The 18,568-nt window shown below is 35.5% G+C and overlaps 1 protein-coding gene across 5 annotated transcripts in view; it reads left to right on the forward strand.

Annotated features, from left to right (window-relative positions):
* Positions 1 to 4,138: 4,138 nt before the first annotated feature.
* Positions 4,139 to 18,568, forward strand: part of PHF14 (PHD finger protein 14) — a 208,379-nt gene continuing 193,949 nt past the window's right edge. For all 5 annotated transcript variants that reach the window (XM_032643190.1, XM_032643188.1, XM_032643189.1 and 2 more), the window contains exons 1-3: positions 4,139 to 4,611; positions 5,114 to 5,224; positions 12,837 to 13,615. In XM_032643190.1, coding sequence (XP_032499081.1) covers position 4,611; positions 5,114 to 5,224; positions 12,837 to 13,615 — 891 coding nt within the window. In that variant the 5' untranslated portion in view covers positions 4,139 to 4,610. The remainder of the gene's footprint in view (positions 4,612 to 5,113; positions 5,225 to 12,836; positions 13,616 to 18,568) is intronic.

The following is an 18,568-nucleotide window of genomic DNA, read 5'->3' on the forward strand; positions in this document are numbered from 1 at the left end:
GTCTGTTGGCCGGGAGGGATTGTGCTTCCGAGCTCAACAGGGTGTCTCTTACATAAGGGCACTCTCTTAAGACTGAAAAAGGTAGCTGATTTACCTAACACAAAGAAATGAACGCAGAGAATTAGACAAATGAGACCGAGGAATATGTTCCAACTGAAAGAACAAGACAAACGCTCAGAAAATGAACTCAACAAAACTGAGATAAGCAATCCACCTGATAAAGAGTTCAAAGTAATGGGCATATAAATGCTTACCAAGCTCATAAGAAGAATGGATGAACACAGCAAGAACTTCAACAAGGAGATGATGGAAAATATAAGAAAGTACCAAACGGAAGTTATAATTGAACTGAAAAATACACTAGAGGGGTTCAATGGCAGACTGAATGAGGTAGAGTGAATCAGTGAACTGGAGACAAAGTAATGGACTCACCCAGACAAAGCAGCAAAATGAGAAAAGAATTTTAAAAAGTGAAGACATCTTAAGAAGCCTTTGGGACAACATCAAGCAAAATAACATTCCCACTACAGGGGTCCCAGAAGTAAGAGAGAGAGAGAAAGGGTCAGTACGGCAATTCCTCAAAAAATTAAAAATAGAACTATCATATGACCCAGCTATTCCATTTCTGTGTATTTATTCAAAGAACATGAAAATACTGATTGACAAAAGATATATGTACCCCTATATTCATTGCAGCATTATTTACAATAGCCAAGATTGGAAGTAACCTAAGTGTCCATTGATTGATAAATGGATAAAGAAATTGTGGTATACAATTGTCCCTTGAACAACACGGGTTTGAACCGTACAGGTTTACTTGTACTCAGATTTTTTTCAATAAATATAGTACCTATATTTTCTTTTTAGAGATCTTTAAGTGTGGGGAAAAGTCAATTAGAGATCACAATATGTGGAATAAAAGGATCTAAAGTTTAAGTCCTGATTCTATCCGAACTGTTTCTGCTTCCTGCCCTTGGGTGAGTCATTTATCCACTTCTTTGTTTTTGAGGTAGAGATAGCAGTACTCATATTTTGATTGCAAGGGCGGGGCGGTCAGTGCCCCTAACCTCTGAGTTGCTCAGGGGTCAACTATACACACACACACACACACACACACACACACACACACATATATATGTATACACACATACACACACACAAAGGAATACTACTCAGCCATTAAAAAAATGAAATCCTGCCATTTGTGACAACACAGATGGACCTTGTGGGTATTATACTAAGTGAAATGAGCCAGAGAAAGACAAATACTATATAATTTCACTAATATGTGGAATCTAAAAAACAAAACAAAACAAATGAACAAACAAAATAAAACAAAAACAAACTCATGTGTACAGAGAGCAGATTAGTTGTTACCAGAGGGGAAGAGGTTGGGGAGTGGGTGAAATGGGTGAAGGGGGTCAACTGTATGGTGATGGATGGTAACTAAGCTTGTGGTGGCGATTACTTTGAAGTGTATACTGATGTCAAATTATGATGCTGTACACCTATAACATATTCTTATATATGTAAGTTTTCTCAAAAACCTGTAAGCTTTCCTCCTAAGATCAGAACAAAACAAGGAAGTCAACTCTCCCTACTTTTGTTCAATAGCATACTGGATGTTCTAGCAAGGGGAGTTAGGCAAGAAAAAAAAAAAGGGAACTAGAAAAGGGGGGAAAAATTTGATGCCATCTCCTGGAAGTTGCACGTACCTCTCCTGCTAACATTGCATTAGCCAGAACATAATTACATAACTGCACATAACTTCAAGTTATGAAATGAAGTCTTTATTCTTGGAAAGCTTGTGCCTATTTAAAATTTAGGGCTTTCATTTTTGAAGAAGAAAGGGATAAAAGGTACTGGGAGACAACTGTCAGTCTCTTCCGTATTTATTAAATGCACATCAAAAAAGCAATTAGCTATTTTAAAATCCTTTCTTTCTCTTTTCTTTCTTTCCTCCCTTCCTTCTTTCCTTCCCTTTACTCTCCCCTTCCCCTTCCCTCTCCCCCTCCCTTCGTTCATTCCTTTTTTTTTTTTTTAACACATGGATTGCAAAGTTTAAAAAGGTTGTCAATCTAAATGCAATATAGCCCCCTGAACTGGATCTTGGAACAGAAAAAGGACGTTAGTGGAAAAACTAGTGAAATTCAAGTTTTGCTTAATAATATTGTACTAATATTAATAAATAAAAACTAATAGTTTTGTAAATGTTCCAGGGTTATGCAAGATGTTGACATTAGTGGAAGCTGGGCAAAGAATATACAGGAACTCAGTATTGTCTTTGTGTACTTCAATAAATCTAAAATTACTTCAAAAGTTAAAAGAATGATTGCTAATAGTCAATGATGAGGAGTTTGGAAAATTGGAGAGAATTCTCATGAACTCTTGGTGGTAATATATGTTAATACAGCCTGTTTTTAGAGAACAATTAAGCAGTATTAATAACATTAAATGGTTTATGTATTTTCATTGAGAAAATCTACTTCTAAGATTTTCTCTTATAGAAACTTGAATGCCAGCTTTAGAAATCTCTTTTCCCTTTTAAAATAATTCAGAATAATTCCTCCCAATGAATGTAGGAGGTTGTCAGAGAGAGGAATGTTTGGTTTCATAATTTCAGGGATTAAATAATCCATAGTATGGTTAATGTTTGAAGTTAATGTTTGAAGTTCCTGGAGTGGAGTTGTTTAAATATTTAAGTCGCTAGGCTTTTGACTGGAGAAATAACAGATCTGAAAGGCAGTGGGGAACATTAAGGACCAGATGCCACATTTGGATGTTGAGAAAATGAGTGGCTTCCATCTGAGGGGGCTGCAGCGTGACTTTCCACTTTATACAAGGAGGTACAAGAACGATCATTGAAAGGGAAAAGGATTTACTAAGGTTTTAAAATTTTGGAATGGAAGTTTCCTCAGCACGATAGAAAGATTTGAGCGGGTACATAGCAGTGGTAGTTTGGGTCAGGGAACTAAAGTTTCAGAGATTGGAGGGTCAGAGAGACTGCATTTTTAGCAGTGATTAGGAACACAGAAATATGAGGTTGCAGTAACTACTATTGTGGTGGAATATCCTGAGGCATTAGAGGTAGTCCAGCTTTCAGGGAATCTGACTAGTCATACTCTCTTCGTCCTGGTCATTTGCACATGTCCTTTCTTTGGTTTGGAACCTCTGTCTCTTTTTCTCCCTTCTCCAGCTGGTTCAGACACTATGTCTGGATCTAAATATAACTTTCTCCAGGAAGACTTAGCATGTGTAGTTTTTCTCTGGCAGTCCTTTTCACAATAGATAGCAATTGCTCACTGACTTCTTTGTATCCTCAACTGTACCTTAAGCTCTGGCAGGGAAAAGATAACAACCTTCTTGCTGAAGGTTCAGCCTGTATGTAATCATCCCATGACTTGTACTATATAGGTATTTACTAATTTTTCAGATTTAATGTTATAAAATTTAATTCCAGTTTACAAAAGAATTCAACACGTTTTCTTTAAAGAATAAGCGCCATTACTGCAATGTATGATTTGATTCCTATATATTTCATTTACAGTCCTTTGTGACACGGTATTTCCCCATGTTACAAACATTACCACTCAGTGTATATCTGGGGAATAAATGAATCAATTGAATCGGCTTCATTCAAATCTTCCTCTATCCTTGATATATAAACATTTAGAAAGTATTAAACATTTAGAAAGTATTAACATTTTAATATTGTTTTTAAAAATAATTAACCTGTATGTGAATAAACGTGGCGTTTGAAACTGTTGAAGGCCTGACATCCGATTGTACATACTCTCCTTATATTTTTACGGATTTAAAAATTCTCCTTATAAAATAAATTATCTAAATGTATGCAAGGCACTATTCCACATTCATGGGGCCACACATCCTGCTCCGTCTTGTCAGACACAAAAATTGGCCTTCCACGGATTTGGACTGAGGGCCGGGCCTCAGGGACTTATTGGCCGAGAGTCTAAACTCTCTACTCCCCCTCGCACTGCTCCGCTCCTCTTGGCTCCCTCTCGGCTTCCGTTCGGTTCCTTCCGGCTCCGTTCGGCTCCTCCTCCCTGAGGGAGAGCGGAGGCGAGGCCGGCGCACGCGCCCTCGGCCCCTGCTGCTCTTAGGGCCGCTCTCTGTCTGGTGTTTTCACTTCCTTCTCTTCAGAGCTGTATCCGGGTCGTTGTTTTCCCTATTGTTTTAGGCAACCGGCCTCGGATTGTGTAAATTCTGAGTCTTTTGTTGCTTTTGTTGCAGGCTAATAAAGTTTTTCTTTCGTTAATTTTTTTTCTAAGAGTTTTAACAGGGGACGTTAACTCCCCAGGGCTGCCGGGTTAGCCGCGCTGCCTGGGCCGGAGGGCGCCTTTGGCCGGGGAAGCGCCAAAGGAAGGCGCGCTAGCGGCCGGGGTCGGTTCTGCGAGGACCAGGGGCCGGGGGGCGGGAGGGGAACCGCGGGGCTGCACCTGGGGCGCCCCGGTCTGGTCCGCGGCGCCGCCTATTTTTAATAGCATCTTTTGGACTCGTTTCCTTGGTCTCAGTCCTCGACCTCGGCGCTGCCTGGGCTCTCGCAGCCTCTGCCTAGGTCTACTCCAAACGACCACCTCGGATTCCTTAGTAAGTGTGTCGGAGGCGTCCGCGGGGCGAGAGGTCCATTTCAGCCCTTCTAGAAGTCAGGGCCGGCTGGAGCAGGGCGGGGGTGGGAGTGTCCTGCGGGAAGCTGGACCCTTCGTGGACGCTCCCCCTCCAAGGTCCGTGGGAATGAACATAGCTTCTCATATTCCCTGGGCTTTGCAATTTCTATTGACTGTTACGATGTCTAAGTGAGGGATTACTAGCGAGTTTCAGAAGCAAGATGTTCAAGAGGGCCAGTTTCGATTTTGTCGGCTTGGGTTCGTCTTTGCTGCACCTCGGGGCTGGAGCTGCCCGGCCCTCCCCAGCCAGTGTTCCGACCCCGTGTTCCCACCCCAACCTTCCCCCACACCTTTTGCTGAGAACTGAATTAAGACAGAGATTTGCACCACCTGCACGAGGTCATCTGCACCTTCCCTCAGTACCACAGCTCTCCCCCGTGCTTGGCGTGATTATGAATGACGGTGTAATGTTTTTCTCTTAACAGTGGATCGCAGCTCCAAGAGGCGGCAGGTGAAGCCTTTGGCAGCTTCTCTGCTAGAAGCTCTCGATTATGATAGTTCAGATGACAGTGATTTTAAAGTTGGAGATGCTTCAGGTAAATGTTTCCTTCTCGCTTCCCTTTTCCCAGCTTTCTGCAGTTGAGCTGATTTTCAGACTTTTCTTAAAAAGAATCCATTTAATTAAAATGCCAGTATAAAGTTAAAGCACATAAACTTTATTTTGTCTGTTTATTTCCCACCTTTCCCTAAGATCGTATCACTAGATACTGTCACTGCTTCTGATTTTTTGATATTTACTTAATTATCAGCGAAGGCCTTATTCCAAAGATGCAGTAAATACTGTAAATCAACTATACCTTATTAAAAAACAAACAAAAAGATACAAAGATGCAGAAGTGTTTTCTCTGTTCTTTACTGTAAAATATATTCATGCTTATTTTATGGACAGAGGGGAAAAAAATCTAGAGATATCCTGAAGTAGAGTGACATCCTGAGACTAACATCAGCCATGAACAGCCCAGGAACAGAGTTCTCTTTTCACATCACTTGGCATCCTCTTGAGGGGAGTTTTGCTTTTTGTCTGTTAGCTCCTTTACCAGAATAGAATTGACCAAAAAAAGTTGTACTTTGGTAGGTGCTGGATCTTGTGGATTGGGCCTTTTAAAAATATGAGGTACAAAGTATGCGTGCTTGCTTGTTATATTTTGTGATTTTAAGAACAATAAACTTCTTTAAAGAGTCGTATATTCACATGGTACAAAATTGAAAAACACAAAAGTGTGGTTTTCCTTTTATCTTCTGTTCATTGTAACTCACACACACGGACACATATATACATATAAAGTTTTCATTGCAGGAATCTGAGAAATACAAATTATGTTTAAATATGTGAAAAATACAAATACATGAACAATAAAATTTACTTAATTCTGTCCCTTTTGACAGAAATTTAAATAAAGTGAGAAATTAGAGCCCTTTCAGTCTTATCTTTTTAACAGTTTTAAAATATGCTTCCAGAGAATTTTTGATGCTTAGTCATATCTCTCTCCTCTCCTCTGGTTTTTCTTTTTCTTTTCTTTCTTTCTTTCTTTCTTTTTTTTTTTTCCTGTTCGGTATGGTAGGAAGGGATGAAATTTGGTTGTGTTTTGTTACTATTTTACTTTTAATGGCATCAGCAAGCAGAATTTGCATTGTGATTTACCAAGAACTTTTTGTTTCCACAATCTCATTTAATTTTTACAGTAACTCTGTGGAGGAGATATTATTTGACAGATAACAGGGGCACTGAGTTTAAGGAATTTGCATGAGGCCACTTAGGCCTAAATGGATCTAATCCAATTCTTTTGACTCCCAACATTTAGAATCTTTTTATTGCTTAGATCCTAAAAGTAGATAGGTATAATCTTAAATTGAAACTACTTACTTACTGTATCATGGTGACTAATTGAGGTTACTTCCAGCAATCAAAAGTTAAGTTTATCTTGATCAATTTTTTTAAACCTTTACTTCTCAGCTCTTTCATCTCCCATTTCATTTACTGTTGTTTGGTACTTCCAAAGAAGAGAAAGAAAGGGAAGGTAAAGGAAGTAAAATTCAAACCTATTTTAGTGCTCTTGGTGAAAACCTTTGCAGAAAAGAATATTCTTGGCTAGAATGTAGCTTTGGTTTGTCATGATTGAGATTGTAAACTGACAAAAATAGTTAGGTCTCAGAAGTTATGACTTAATTTGAATACCATTAGGGAAAAACTCCAAAGCTTAATTTCTTTAAGTATTCCATAATTATTTTTATGAAAATAAATCCTGACTTTGTATGTAATTTTTCTCTTTGTTTATTGACATGTATCACTTCCCTTTACAAGGGTTAAAACAATCTAATGATACAAATTACTTTCTCAAAATAATTTTTGGTATCAAGCAAATTAGAAACTCCTGACCTTGTTAAAGCTTAATCATGGTTGATGGGAATTATCTGTTACTTGTGACAGTGGTAGAATGAGTTTTGTTAGGTTGATAATTTTTTTTTGAATCTCCTAAAAGCACTCAAAAATGTATACTTTCTGTTACCTAGTCTGCTATATTTGTAATTTACTTCCTGGGCCCCAAAGGTCACAAATTTATTTGTGTAGTTCTTGATACGTTATCATAACTGAGATTTTAGAAGAGAATGATTTTGTTTGAAATAGGTATTAGTAGAAATTGAGTTGTATTTTACACTCTTGGTTAAGGTGCATTGTTGTCTCCCATAGCTGAGATGTTGGCTTACTCTAGATTACCAGTGTTTCCTGTTTGAATCCTTTCTCGTCTCTGTGTAAGACAGTTGGACTCTCACAGGAAATAAGACATTAGACTTATCACTGTTTTCCAAACATGCTGAAGTTGTGGGATCCCAACCCTATTTAGTAATAGGTGGTTAAACTGGAGGTGGAGAAATAATAGCTAAATAATCATCTTTAATGATAGCTAATAATAATCTTTCTGATCATAGCTTCTTTCAGAACAATCTGCAGACATGACTAACTCAATGAACTACTGACTTCCTTCAAACTTAATGTTAAAATGGTTAGATTAGTGGCCCTCAAGTTTTAACTGATTCTGTGCATCAGTTTATTCTGATTTTCATTTTGAATTCTGAAATTCTGACGACAAAACTTCATATTTCTGTTTGGCTTTAAGAATAAATATAGAGGGACTTCCCTGGTCGTCCAGTGGTTAAGACTCTGAGCTTCCGGTGCAGGGGGTGTGGGTTCCATCCCTGGTTGGGGAACTAAGATCCTACATGCCGCAGAGTGCCGTCAAAAAGTAAATAAATAAATAAGCAAGAATAAATATAGACATTTCTGAAAAGTTATCACCCTTGCTGATAGACATTATTTTTGTGCTTCTCAGATGATAACATAGAGAAAGATAAATATTATTCAAAAATGACCTGCCAATAAGATTGGCAGGTGATTATAGTTAATAATTATCAGGTTCTACCTTTAGAAAATTGTGAACTGAAAATAGATCATCTTTTATTTTATCTTTAATGTGAAAGTAGGGCTAAATTTCTCATTTTTGATTGAGGACAGTCAATAAATACATTTTCAAATTAGTCCTAAAACAGTGTGTATGTGTATTAGAGTTACGGTGGTAACCACCAGAAGAACTGTATGTAGAAAAGTGAGCTGGTACCATATGAAATTATCAGCTTTATAGGTCTAAGACAGTTGATTATTGGCAGTTTCATGGTTTGGCCTAGTTAAAGTGGTTATATTTGAGACTTGGACTTAAGATTGGGTATAGGATAGGAGACATTTAAGATAGGATTGATTACATTTAGTAATCTACATAATGAATGATTATGAAAGTAAGTGCATATATTACTTTTATTAAACAAGACAAAATAGCAGTGCTGTGTCTTCCCAACCCCCTAGCCAAAGTAAGATGGCTAATTTTAGATCTTGAGCCATAGTTTAGTTGGTCCAAATTGCCAGAAAACAATTTAACTGGAAGAGTCAGGTTGAGAATTGCCTTGGTAGTATTTTGTGCTTAACTTCCTTTGGCTAAGTGGATCAAGATATGTTCATTGACCAACTGTAGCTTTGTTTAAAAGCACTTTGCTGGATGTTATGGTGAATTCACAAAGAAATAATGATAATATTAGAATAATTAAATAAAATAGCAGATAGATGTTATAAGGCATGATCAATCACTTGTGTAGTTCAAGTCTTTCAAAGGAGATGGGACTACTTGAGACTGGATTTACAATGATTCTTTGAGGAGATGAGACTTGAACTAGGAACCGAAAGAGAAGCAACCTAGGTAGGGGAAACATTAGGTGTTAAAAATGTGGAGGATGGAAAATATCGTTTATACATGGAGATCAGGTTTTGAGTAAAAGCGTAGTAGAAGAGATGAGCCTGGGGAAGTAGAATGAGGTCAAATTGAGGTCTTACATGCTAGACCAGTGTTTCTCAATCTCAGCAATATTGGCATTTTGAGTTGGTTAAATCTTTGTTGTGAAGGCTTGTCTTTTGTATTGGAGGCTGTTTAGCAGCATCCCTGTCTTCTACCTACTCAATGCTATAGCACTTACTGTACCTAACCCCTACCCTAACCCTGCCCTTTTGTGGCAACCACTGTCTCTAGACATTGCCAGATGTTTTCTGTGGGAAAAATTGTACCCACTTGAGAACCACTGGTCTAGATCTCTAAGAAGATGTAAAATGACACAGCTGGAACTGGAGTCAGAAGTAGAAGATGAGTTGTGTTCACTGATTGGCTTTTTAGAAAGAGATATACTAGATGAGTTAAAAATGTTTCCAAGATGATAACTGAATAGTAGGCTGGTGATCTGTCTGTTACCTGTTATATATATTTATAATCCTAAATACTGTTGCACCAGATCAATAAACAGAATAGTTAAATAATTAAGGTTGATGAACAAAGATGATTTTTTATATTGCAAAGTTAACATAAAACTCTGAATTAAATCATATTGATTTTATTATTTAATATTTATCATGGGGGAAACTTAAGCATTGAATATTGTGAAGGGATTCTTGAAGGTTGGTTTCTAATCTTTGTAACTGTAAAACATTTAACTGTCTGTTAGCTGAAATAGCTATTGCTTAGAGAGGTTTTGATATATTGTGTTTTTTTGTTTTTGTTTTTTCTTTTGCGGTACGTGGGCCTCTCACTGTTGTGGCCTCGGCAGGCGGACTCTCAACCACTGCGCCACCAGGGAAGCCCTGATATATTGTGTTTGAGAAAGGTTACCTTTTATTTAACTGAATAGGAGGTAGGGATTTCCATTTTAAAGATTTTTCTTCTAATGTAAACATTTTTATTGTAGACTTAGAATTAACTCTGTTCTTATGCCTAAAATAGCTGTATTTGAAATATCTGGTTTATTTCTCTAGTCTGTTATTACTTTTTTCTTTTATTTAAGGTTGTAAGAGTGATGGATTTGAAACGTTGTTTGAATTGGTAGGAATGGGAAATTTTTCATTACAGCCTACAAAAATAGAATTATAGACAGCCAAGGACAGTGATTTTCTCATTGTCATTATTACTAAGTAGTGCCATAACTAAATATTGTTTATCTCCATCCCTCAAGTGTGTATGTACCAAAAAGAACTTATGACTAATCAGTTGAAGAAGTTATTTTTCAGAAATCAAAGAAAGATAAAATTTGATATATTCCTGATCCCAGCAGTTGGAGTATGGATAATGTGATATATTTGGAGAATGAAGGGTTGGGTAAGCTACTAGGATTTAATTCGTGGAAAAATCTCAGATTCTTCTAATAATGTTAACAAATATAAAGCATTTAAATCTTTTTAAAATTCTACTTTCTATTTAGGCATGATAACAAACCCAAATCAGAATCAAAGAGTATCAATTTCCCTGTACTTTTAAAAATAATCGATTGGCATTGGCAACAATAACCAAAACAAAATTGCAGAAATTCTTGACATTCTGTAAAATTTACAAGTAATAGCAAAGTTGGATTGGTCTCAGTTTTGATCAGGAGCCCACGTTTGTGCCCCACTTGATCGTTCTTTTATATCTACTGTTACGTTTTTATTGGTGAAAATTATTAGGAGTACTTTTTAGTTACTTAAGAAAAAATTCTACAAGGTTAATCCAGAGGAAAAGTTCCTTTTCTCCATTTCCCAGGGCTGTTAATTATAGCATTGCTTGCTTTAGTCAGTGTGCACAAGGATCTATCTTTGCCTTAGAAGCGTTTGGTCAATTCTGCTTATTATGATATCCTTATCTAAAAATATCTAGGAACTATTTTTTTTTACCAGGGGTATTTTTCTTGGTAGGTTGGATTTAATTGTTGTGAGTGGTATAAAAAAATCACTTCTTTTCCCAATGATTTGTAGAGCTGTTGGACTGAAAATAAGTCCCCTATTTGTAAGTGACATTGGGTCCACGCTCTTTTGGAAATTTAAGAAGCTCACAAATCCAAAGATGTTTCCTAAGTTTGGCATGAATTTATTTGATGGTAAAACCTGACTGGAACTGATAGGAGTTTATTTGTAGCATTTACTTATCATACTTGTAAATATTCATACTTTTCACTGCAGATGTAACGTATTTGATTACAGTACAGTACCATAGACGTCACTGGAGGTGTTAGTGTAATATATTGTGCATACACAATGCTACCTTTCTAAAATCTGAAAAAAATCTAAATTCTGTAGGATGTGTGGCTCCAAAATTCAGATAAGGGATTGTTGGCCTACATGATATTGCTCTTGTGTCCTTTACAAGATTGTTCAGGATGAGAGTGTTTTGTCACAACAGTCCTGAATAAGATGTAGGCACCTGTATGATAATCTTGAGATTGACAGTGATTTTTATAGGTTCAATCAACATCCACTAAATGTTAGTCTTTATTTTTTATGTGATTTAACTTGCAGGATTTTTTTCATCAGCCATTTTTAAAGGATTTCTGAGATATTTTAGAAACCAGATACTAATTACAGACAACTTTATTTTACTTTGAACACCCAGGTAATTATAGAGGCTAACACTGGTTGAGTTAACAGAAATTAAAATGGTATGGAAACATGAATTTTTTTCACCATTTTATTATTACCTTTATCTTGGTTATAGGTACAAAATATTCATCACCCTACAGATTTTACTATTGATGTTGGCTACAACTTGACTGTGACTGGTTTGTTTCCCACTTCCTCCTGCTCCCCTTCCACCAATAACCCTCTCCACAAATATTTTAGATTTTTATTTATTTGATTATGTGTAAAGAGGATTAGAATGTTACTGAGTAGTGTTGGTCTAAGAGGGCCTGAGTTGCCCTAGACAGGAATGGAAGGCACTTGCTAGAAAGCTTATGGTCCTGCATGAGCTCTTTAAAGTCCTCAACCTATCTTTTTAGTGACTACTGTGCTTGCTCATTTCCGAGATGGATTAGGTTTTAAAAAAATGCATTAATCTCTTTCATTCTAGGGTCCGTAGTAGTTACTGCCTAGAATTTTTGGAAGTTTAGGTAACTCTTTTATTGATATGAACAGTATCCTAATAATCAGAAAAATTGATAACTTATCTTGCAACTTCCATTTTCTGTGCCATTGCTATTGTCTGTTTTTCACTTGTGTATTTGGTGATCCTAAAATTGATTGGTATATTAGGGATGTGGTACAAATTGACTGTCATAAATATCTATGTTCATTTTTGCTGGGTAAAGAGTGAGATAAATGGAACAAAGTTTTTGGGTCATATTTTTCTTGTTCTGAATGTGACTCAGTGCATGTAAGTCCATATAATTTATGAAAGAAAGATGTAAGAGAAGAACAATTTGGTATGTATTACATTATCATAAAGTTAAAATCAAGTGCTCAATTTAAAAAGAAGCACATTTACTTTTTGAAACAAATTGCCTCTACGGTACCAATTATAGCGTGAGATGTATGACATAAAATAGTTGTCCTCGTTTTAAAGCATATTTTAATTTAGAGTTACATATATTCATCTTCATTAGTGCTATATTGAACTAGAACCATTATTCCAGCTTCATTGATTTATTATTTAATCAGGTTGGGAATGTCTACCATTCTTTGACTTAAATTTGTTTATATTGTTTTGCAAGTTATTCACAAATTTTGGTGGTTTCATTTGTGTCAGCGTTGTGTGTGTGTGTGTGTATGTATATACATATGTGTGGTTTTTTTTTTTCTCATATTTTCAACAGATTCTGAAGGGAGTGGTAATGGAAGTGAAGATCCTTCAAAGGACAGTGGAGAAGGTTCCTGTAGTGATTCTGAAGAAAATATTTTAGAGGAAGAACTGAATGAAGATATTAAAGTAAAAGAAGAACAACTTAAAAATTCTGCAGAGGAAGAAGTACTATCATCAGAAAAACAGTTAATTAAAGTGGAAAAGAAGGAGGAAGAAGAGAATGGAGAGAGACCTAGAAAGAAAAAGGAAAAAGAGAAGGAGAAAGAAAAAGATAAAGAGAAGGAGAGAGAGAAGGATAAAGAAAAAGCAACAACATCTGATAATGTGGCTGCTTCTGCTGCTTCCACCACACCAGCCACAAGTCCTCCTGCTGCTAATACATCTCCTTCAGTCCCCACGACAACAACTACAGAGGAGCAAGTCAGTGAGCCAAAAAAGTGGAACCTTCGTCGCAACCGACCACTTTTGGATTTTGTATCCATGGAAGAGCTGAATGACATGGATGACTATGATAGTGAAGATGACAATGATTGGCGACCCACTGTAGTAAAAAGAAAGGGAAGATCTGCATCTCAGAAGGAAGGAAGTGATGGAGACAATGAGGATGATGAAGATGAGGGAAGTGGGAGTGATGAGGATGAGAATGATGAAGGCAATGATGAAGATCATAGCAGCCCTGCCAGTGAAGGGGGTTGCAAGAAGAAGAAGAGTAAAGTTCTTAGCAGAAACAGTGCTGATGATGAGGAACTGACCAATGATAGCCTGACACTATCTCAGAGCAAGAGTAATGAGGTAGATCAACCCAATTTTTATGATATCTGTCTGTCTGGGGAAAAGGGAATTCTTCTCTAAACCATTCTACCCGTTATATTAAGTGGCTTCCTTGAAATCCTGTTATAGACAGCTGTGGTAGTGAGTGAGCACCCTAAATGTAACATTTATTCATTTGGTCAGCCCGCCTTTATTGAGTATCTGCTGTTTGTCACCGTCCTCAAGGAGCTCACAATCACCGTCCTCAAGGAGCTCAGTCTCTATTCGTAGAGAAATATTTCTATATCCATACCCTTGGGAAATAGTAGAGTTTTCCTTTCCCTTTTCTGTCCTCTCACTCCATTGTTCATAGGACTGCTGAATGGTGCTGAGTGGATTATGAAAACAAAGGTCACCTTTCTTTCAACTTAGTTACATCCATATCCGCATAAAAATTTAGACTTTTAGAATACTTTTGAGCAGGGCAACAAACAACTTAATGATTGTCTCAGGCTTTTAGAGATTCATTTTAAAGGTTAATTCCTTTTTCAGTTGTAGCACCCATCTGAATAGTCACCAGATCTTTGCTTTAGATGTATGGGAGTAAATACAAACTATATATTTACATATTTTTAGTGAATAAGTTCTCTCTACAAAGAAATGAAAACAAACAAACATTTCTTATCCTAAAACAAACATTACTATCATAAAACTACAGTAATGACTCAGTTCTTCCACTTGAAGTTCTACTACTGAAAGTTAGGTTTATCCATTGGGCCCAAGATGCAACATTCAAGACTCTTCAGTCAAACACATTTGTGTCTCTTTGTCTGTGTGTTTATGTATATGTTTTTCTTCAAAAGAAAGATTGAGTTGTCGTCTTACATGTAGATGGACCTGTTACATCACATGTAGAACTATAATAAGTCTGTCATGCCATTAATGTGTTTATAGTCTTAAATATTCACTTCTTTAACAAGCACTTATTTTTTTGTTTTTTCATATTATTGAAATAGGTTAAATTGGTAGAAAGGTTTTCCTTCTATGCTTTATTCTTTTACATTTCTTCTGTTTACAAATTTTACATAGAGTGATTTTCTATTTTAAGTTTCATTAAAAAATTTGGTGTTTTACCAAAATAATATATAGCAGATTAAGAGGTGTTGTATGTCAGTAGAGAAGAAGCAATTTATATTTTACATTATAAACATTGGTTAACTTCCAGTTTGCCCATTTTCTTAAGAAGAACATTGCCTGATTCCAGTGCTTACCTAATTCCTATCTTTAGGTAAAGGAAAATCGTCATTTGGAATATAGTATTCATAATGATGTAGCACAGACAGTTCCATATTTCCAATTTAAGGAAACAGAAGTATGGAAAATCTAATTGTTCATACTTGATTTAAACATGTATCCAGTTTATTTTATAGCACTTAATACTAACCTGTATCTACTAAGTTTACCTTCTGCAGTATCACGTTCTTGGTTTTTATTAGCCTGACATTCATAAAAGGAGGCTGGCTAGGATAGAGGCAGTATGGATTAGATTTATGCTAAGGTGTGGGGGAACACCTGCATATGTCTAGAAATTTGCCATGTAAAATGTATACAAATTATCCATTTGTTAATAATGTGTAATACATAACAAATTGCTTAAGAGATTGTAGACTCTTCTTTATGATGCATTTAAAGGCCACATGTGCTGTTTAGTTTTTTTCCTACTAAGCAGAAGAGATTTTAGTAAATAATGGGACTTTATTTATTTAGGTTAATAGTCCGAAAGGAATGAGATTCCAGGGCATTTCTTGGATAAGTGCCTTGATACAGTTGTCAAGAAGATCCTTCTTATAGTAACTAAATTAATTCCTTTTGTGTTAATTTATGTTAATTTTCCTTTTGCTCTACCCTATGCAAAAATGTAGAAGAATTTATATAAGGTTAATTTTCCCTCAATGATATTCTACCTGAAAGCTTGATAACTGGTTTTTTCCAAGACTGTTATTCAAACTCTTCAATAATTTTTGATGATTACTGTCCTATATAAATGTCATTTAAATTAGATATTAAATTTTAAGAAAGAACTAATCGAAATTATTTTATATTTCTAAATTTCCTGTTCTTATAATCTTGATTTTGTAAAAAAGATGACTAAAGGTAATCCTTGTTGTCTTCTGGCCAATGTTTGTATTTTAATCTTCCTGGTTATTTTAGGTAGTGATACCTTGCCAAGTGTTCATTAGTTAATATGTATATATTTGATTATATTTGAAGTTTTATTTTTCTATGCTTTTACTTTGTTTTCAAATACTACTTTGTAATAGAGATAGCTGAAAATGTGGTTTTAGAATACATAATAGAATTGTATTTAGTCTATAAGCAGGAAATTTTTTCTTGGGTGCTATGTCAGGTGCTTTTGTAGGGATATGGTGTTGGGTATCATGTAAATGATGCCCAGGAACTTTCATAATTTTGAAATTTCTTAGGGGAATTTGACATTTTTTTTTTTGAGTGGTGGCCTTTTATAATTATTGGCTCTTAATGGTCTTACCATGCCTATGCTGTAGGCCTTGAAATGCTCTAGAGCAGTGGTTCTCAAACTATTTGGTTCAGGACACCTTTATAGTCTTAAAAATTGAGGACCCCGATTATTATTCATATAGGTTATATCTTTTGATATTTGCCATTTCCAGTTAAAACTCAGAAATTAAAAAAAATGAGATGTATAGAAACACAAAAGTTATTAGATTGATGACACCGTCCCGTGTCATGTAACTTCTGGAAATCTTCACCATATACCATGAGAGAGAGTGAAAAGGAAAATATCCTTAGTATTTACCTTTTGGATCCCCTGGAAGAGAGTTCCCCAGACCACGCTTTGGGAACTACTGTTCTAGATTTGGGCATTTGATAGCCTGCATTTTCTTCACATGGGCATATACCTTTGTCAGTGGCATTACGGCATTTTAGTGCTATCTGAAACAATCCCGTTGGAATATGGTTACATGTCTTTTTCAAACTTTTATCTTGAAGTTTTTGAGATTCACCAAGGTTATCTTGCCTTTAGTTTTCTGAAATAAATTTTTTGGGGAGGGCTGTATAGTATTTTCAGATAATGGTTCCCATTTTCAGGACTTTGAAACTAGAGCTTTGAATGAGAATTAGTATATGATAGAAAATCATCTCAGTATACATTTTCAGGTGGAAGTTTTTTGGGTTTTTTTTTCATAATGTTAAATAGATTAGATGTCTTGCCATGTGAAGAAATAGCAGTTGTCATCTGAATTTTGCTAATTAAAATGTAAACATTTTGCAAAAATTTTTAAATAGCCATTTCTTTTGGGGGCTTCTGACTTATTAATCATTTGTCTTTTTACACATTTCAAAATAAAACAAATTGCTCTAAAGCCTAAAAAAAATCAATTTGTAACATTGTACAAAAATTACTTGAGATTCTTGAAAATTTAACCTTCTTTAAAAACTTCTAGGAAGAACTATTGGTCAAACTTGGTATAATAATATTTTCTCATTTTCAGAGCAATAGGATTCTTTTAATTCTGGTTTTATATGAAGGGTGCTGGAATTTCCTCCTATTAAACACACATATAGCTTAGTTAGAATTTACCCTGTTGTATATGTTATTTATAATAATCTTTGTGGAATACATATATAAATTAACACTAAACATATTTGAGAGCTGATAAAAAACATTGGGCAGAATCATTTTTGGTGTAAATTTTAAATCCCAAGGAGAAAAATGAAATAATTTACAATAAGGAGTCACTGATTTATTACTATAGTGCCCCATTTAATCTTAATAATTACCATTAGAGTCCATTAAATTATTCCATAATATTAAAGTTATATCCTAGATGTGCCATTCAAAACCCATTTTCCCAAATTCCATTTTTATGTAAAAATCGTATTTTCAAATGATGTATTTTGTGGTAAAAACTTTAGCTTAAATATTTTCTCCAGAAACTTGAAAAATGATATGTCTTCAGAAATATGCTATTAAAAATTGATACTAAATTGACTTTTGTATTCTGATCAGAAGTGCGCTTCAAGCCATGTTTGATCTATTGAAGACAACCTAGATAACTTTTTAAGAGGATGTATTGTTTAGATTTTCCCATTGAAACATTGTCAGCCATTTGGTTAGGATAATATTGTAGGACTCTAAGTTATCCCCATTTCTATCTGTTTGTATTTAATGTCTAGTAAGAGTCTCAAATGATGGAGATCAGAGGGTCAAAATTGCCAGTTAATTTTGTTTTCTCTGCCTCTAAATGATAATATGTGTAGAGAGAAAATGGACTAGAGATAATTTAGACATTTACTGTTTTTCTGAGCAAAATGGCCAAATAGGAATATAATAGAACTGTCTGTTGATGCCAGTTTTCTGATCCATAGACATTTACTTGTTTCCCACATGGGTAAACCTTTTTTTTCAAGGGCTGATTAGTTGTAGTTCCACCAGGGAAATATTGGCAGAGCCCATAAACATGAGTAGCCTCTCAGTCATCAAACTCTGGTTGTTTGCTAGATCTTTTTCTGGTCTGTGATTTTTTTTAACCTAGATGTGGTACTTTAAGAAAAAAAATTTTTGGACTTACCATGGGAAAATATTTTAAGTACCAGTGTTCATTGAGGCTTATAACCTTTCTTTTGGGGTTCCAAGGAAGATTCCCCAGTGTAATAAATGGTCAGCTCATGTTTCTCTTTTTGGACCACCTACAAAGAAGTACAGAGGAAAGGAGAATGGGAATGAACATTTATTGAGTACCTAGTATGTCTCAGGAACATTCTTGCCATACATTATCTTGTTAAGTCTCACAACAACCTGATGAGGTAGGTATTATTTTTATCATCCCATTTTACAGATGAGAAAACTACAGCTTCGAGGTTCAATAGCTATTAAGTGAGAGCTGAGAATGAAACCCAAGAACGTTTGATTTTAAGGCAAATGCTGTTACATTTGAAGCATTGCTAATGGGA

This window comes from Phocoena sinus, chromosome 9 (assembly GCF_008692025.1).
Source record: "Phocoena sinus isolate mPhoSin1 chromosome 9, mPhoSin1.pri, whole genome shotgun sequence".
Lineage (NCBI taxonomy): Eukaryota > Metazoa > Chordata > Mammalia > Artiodactyla > Phocoenidae > Phocoena > Phocoena sinus.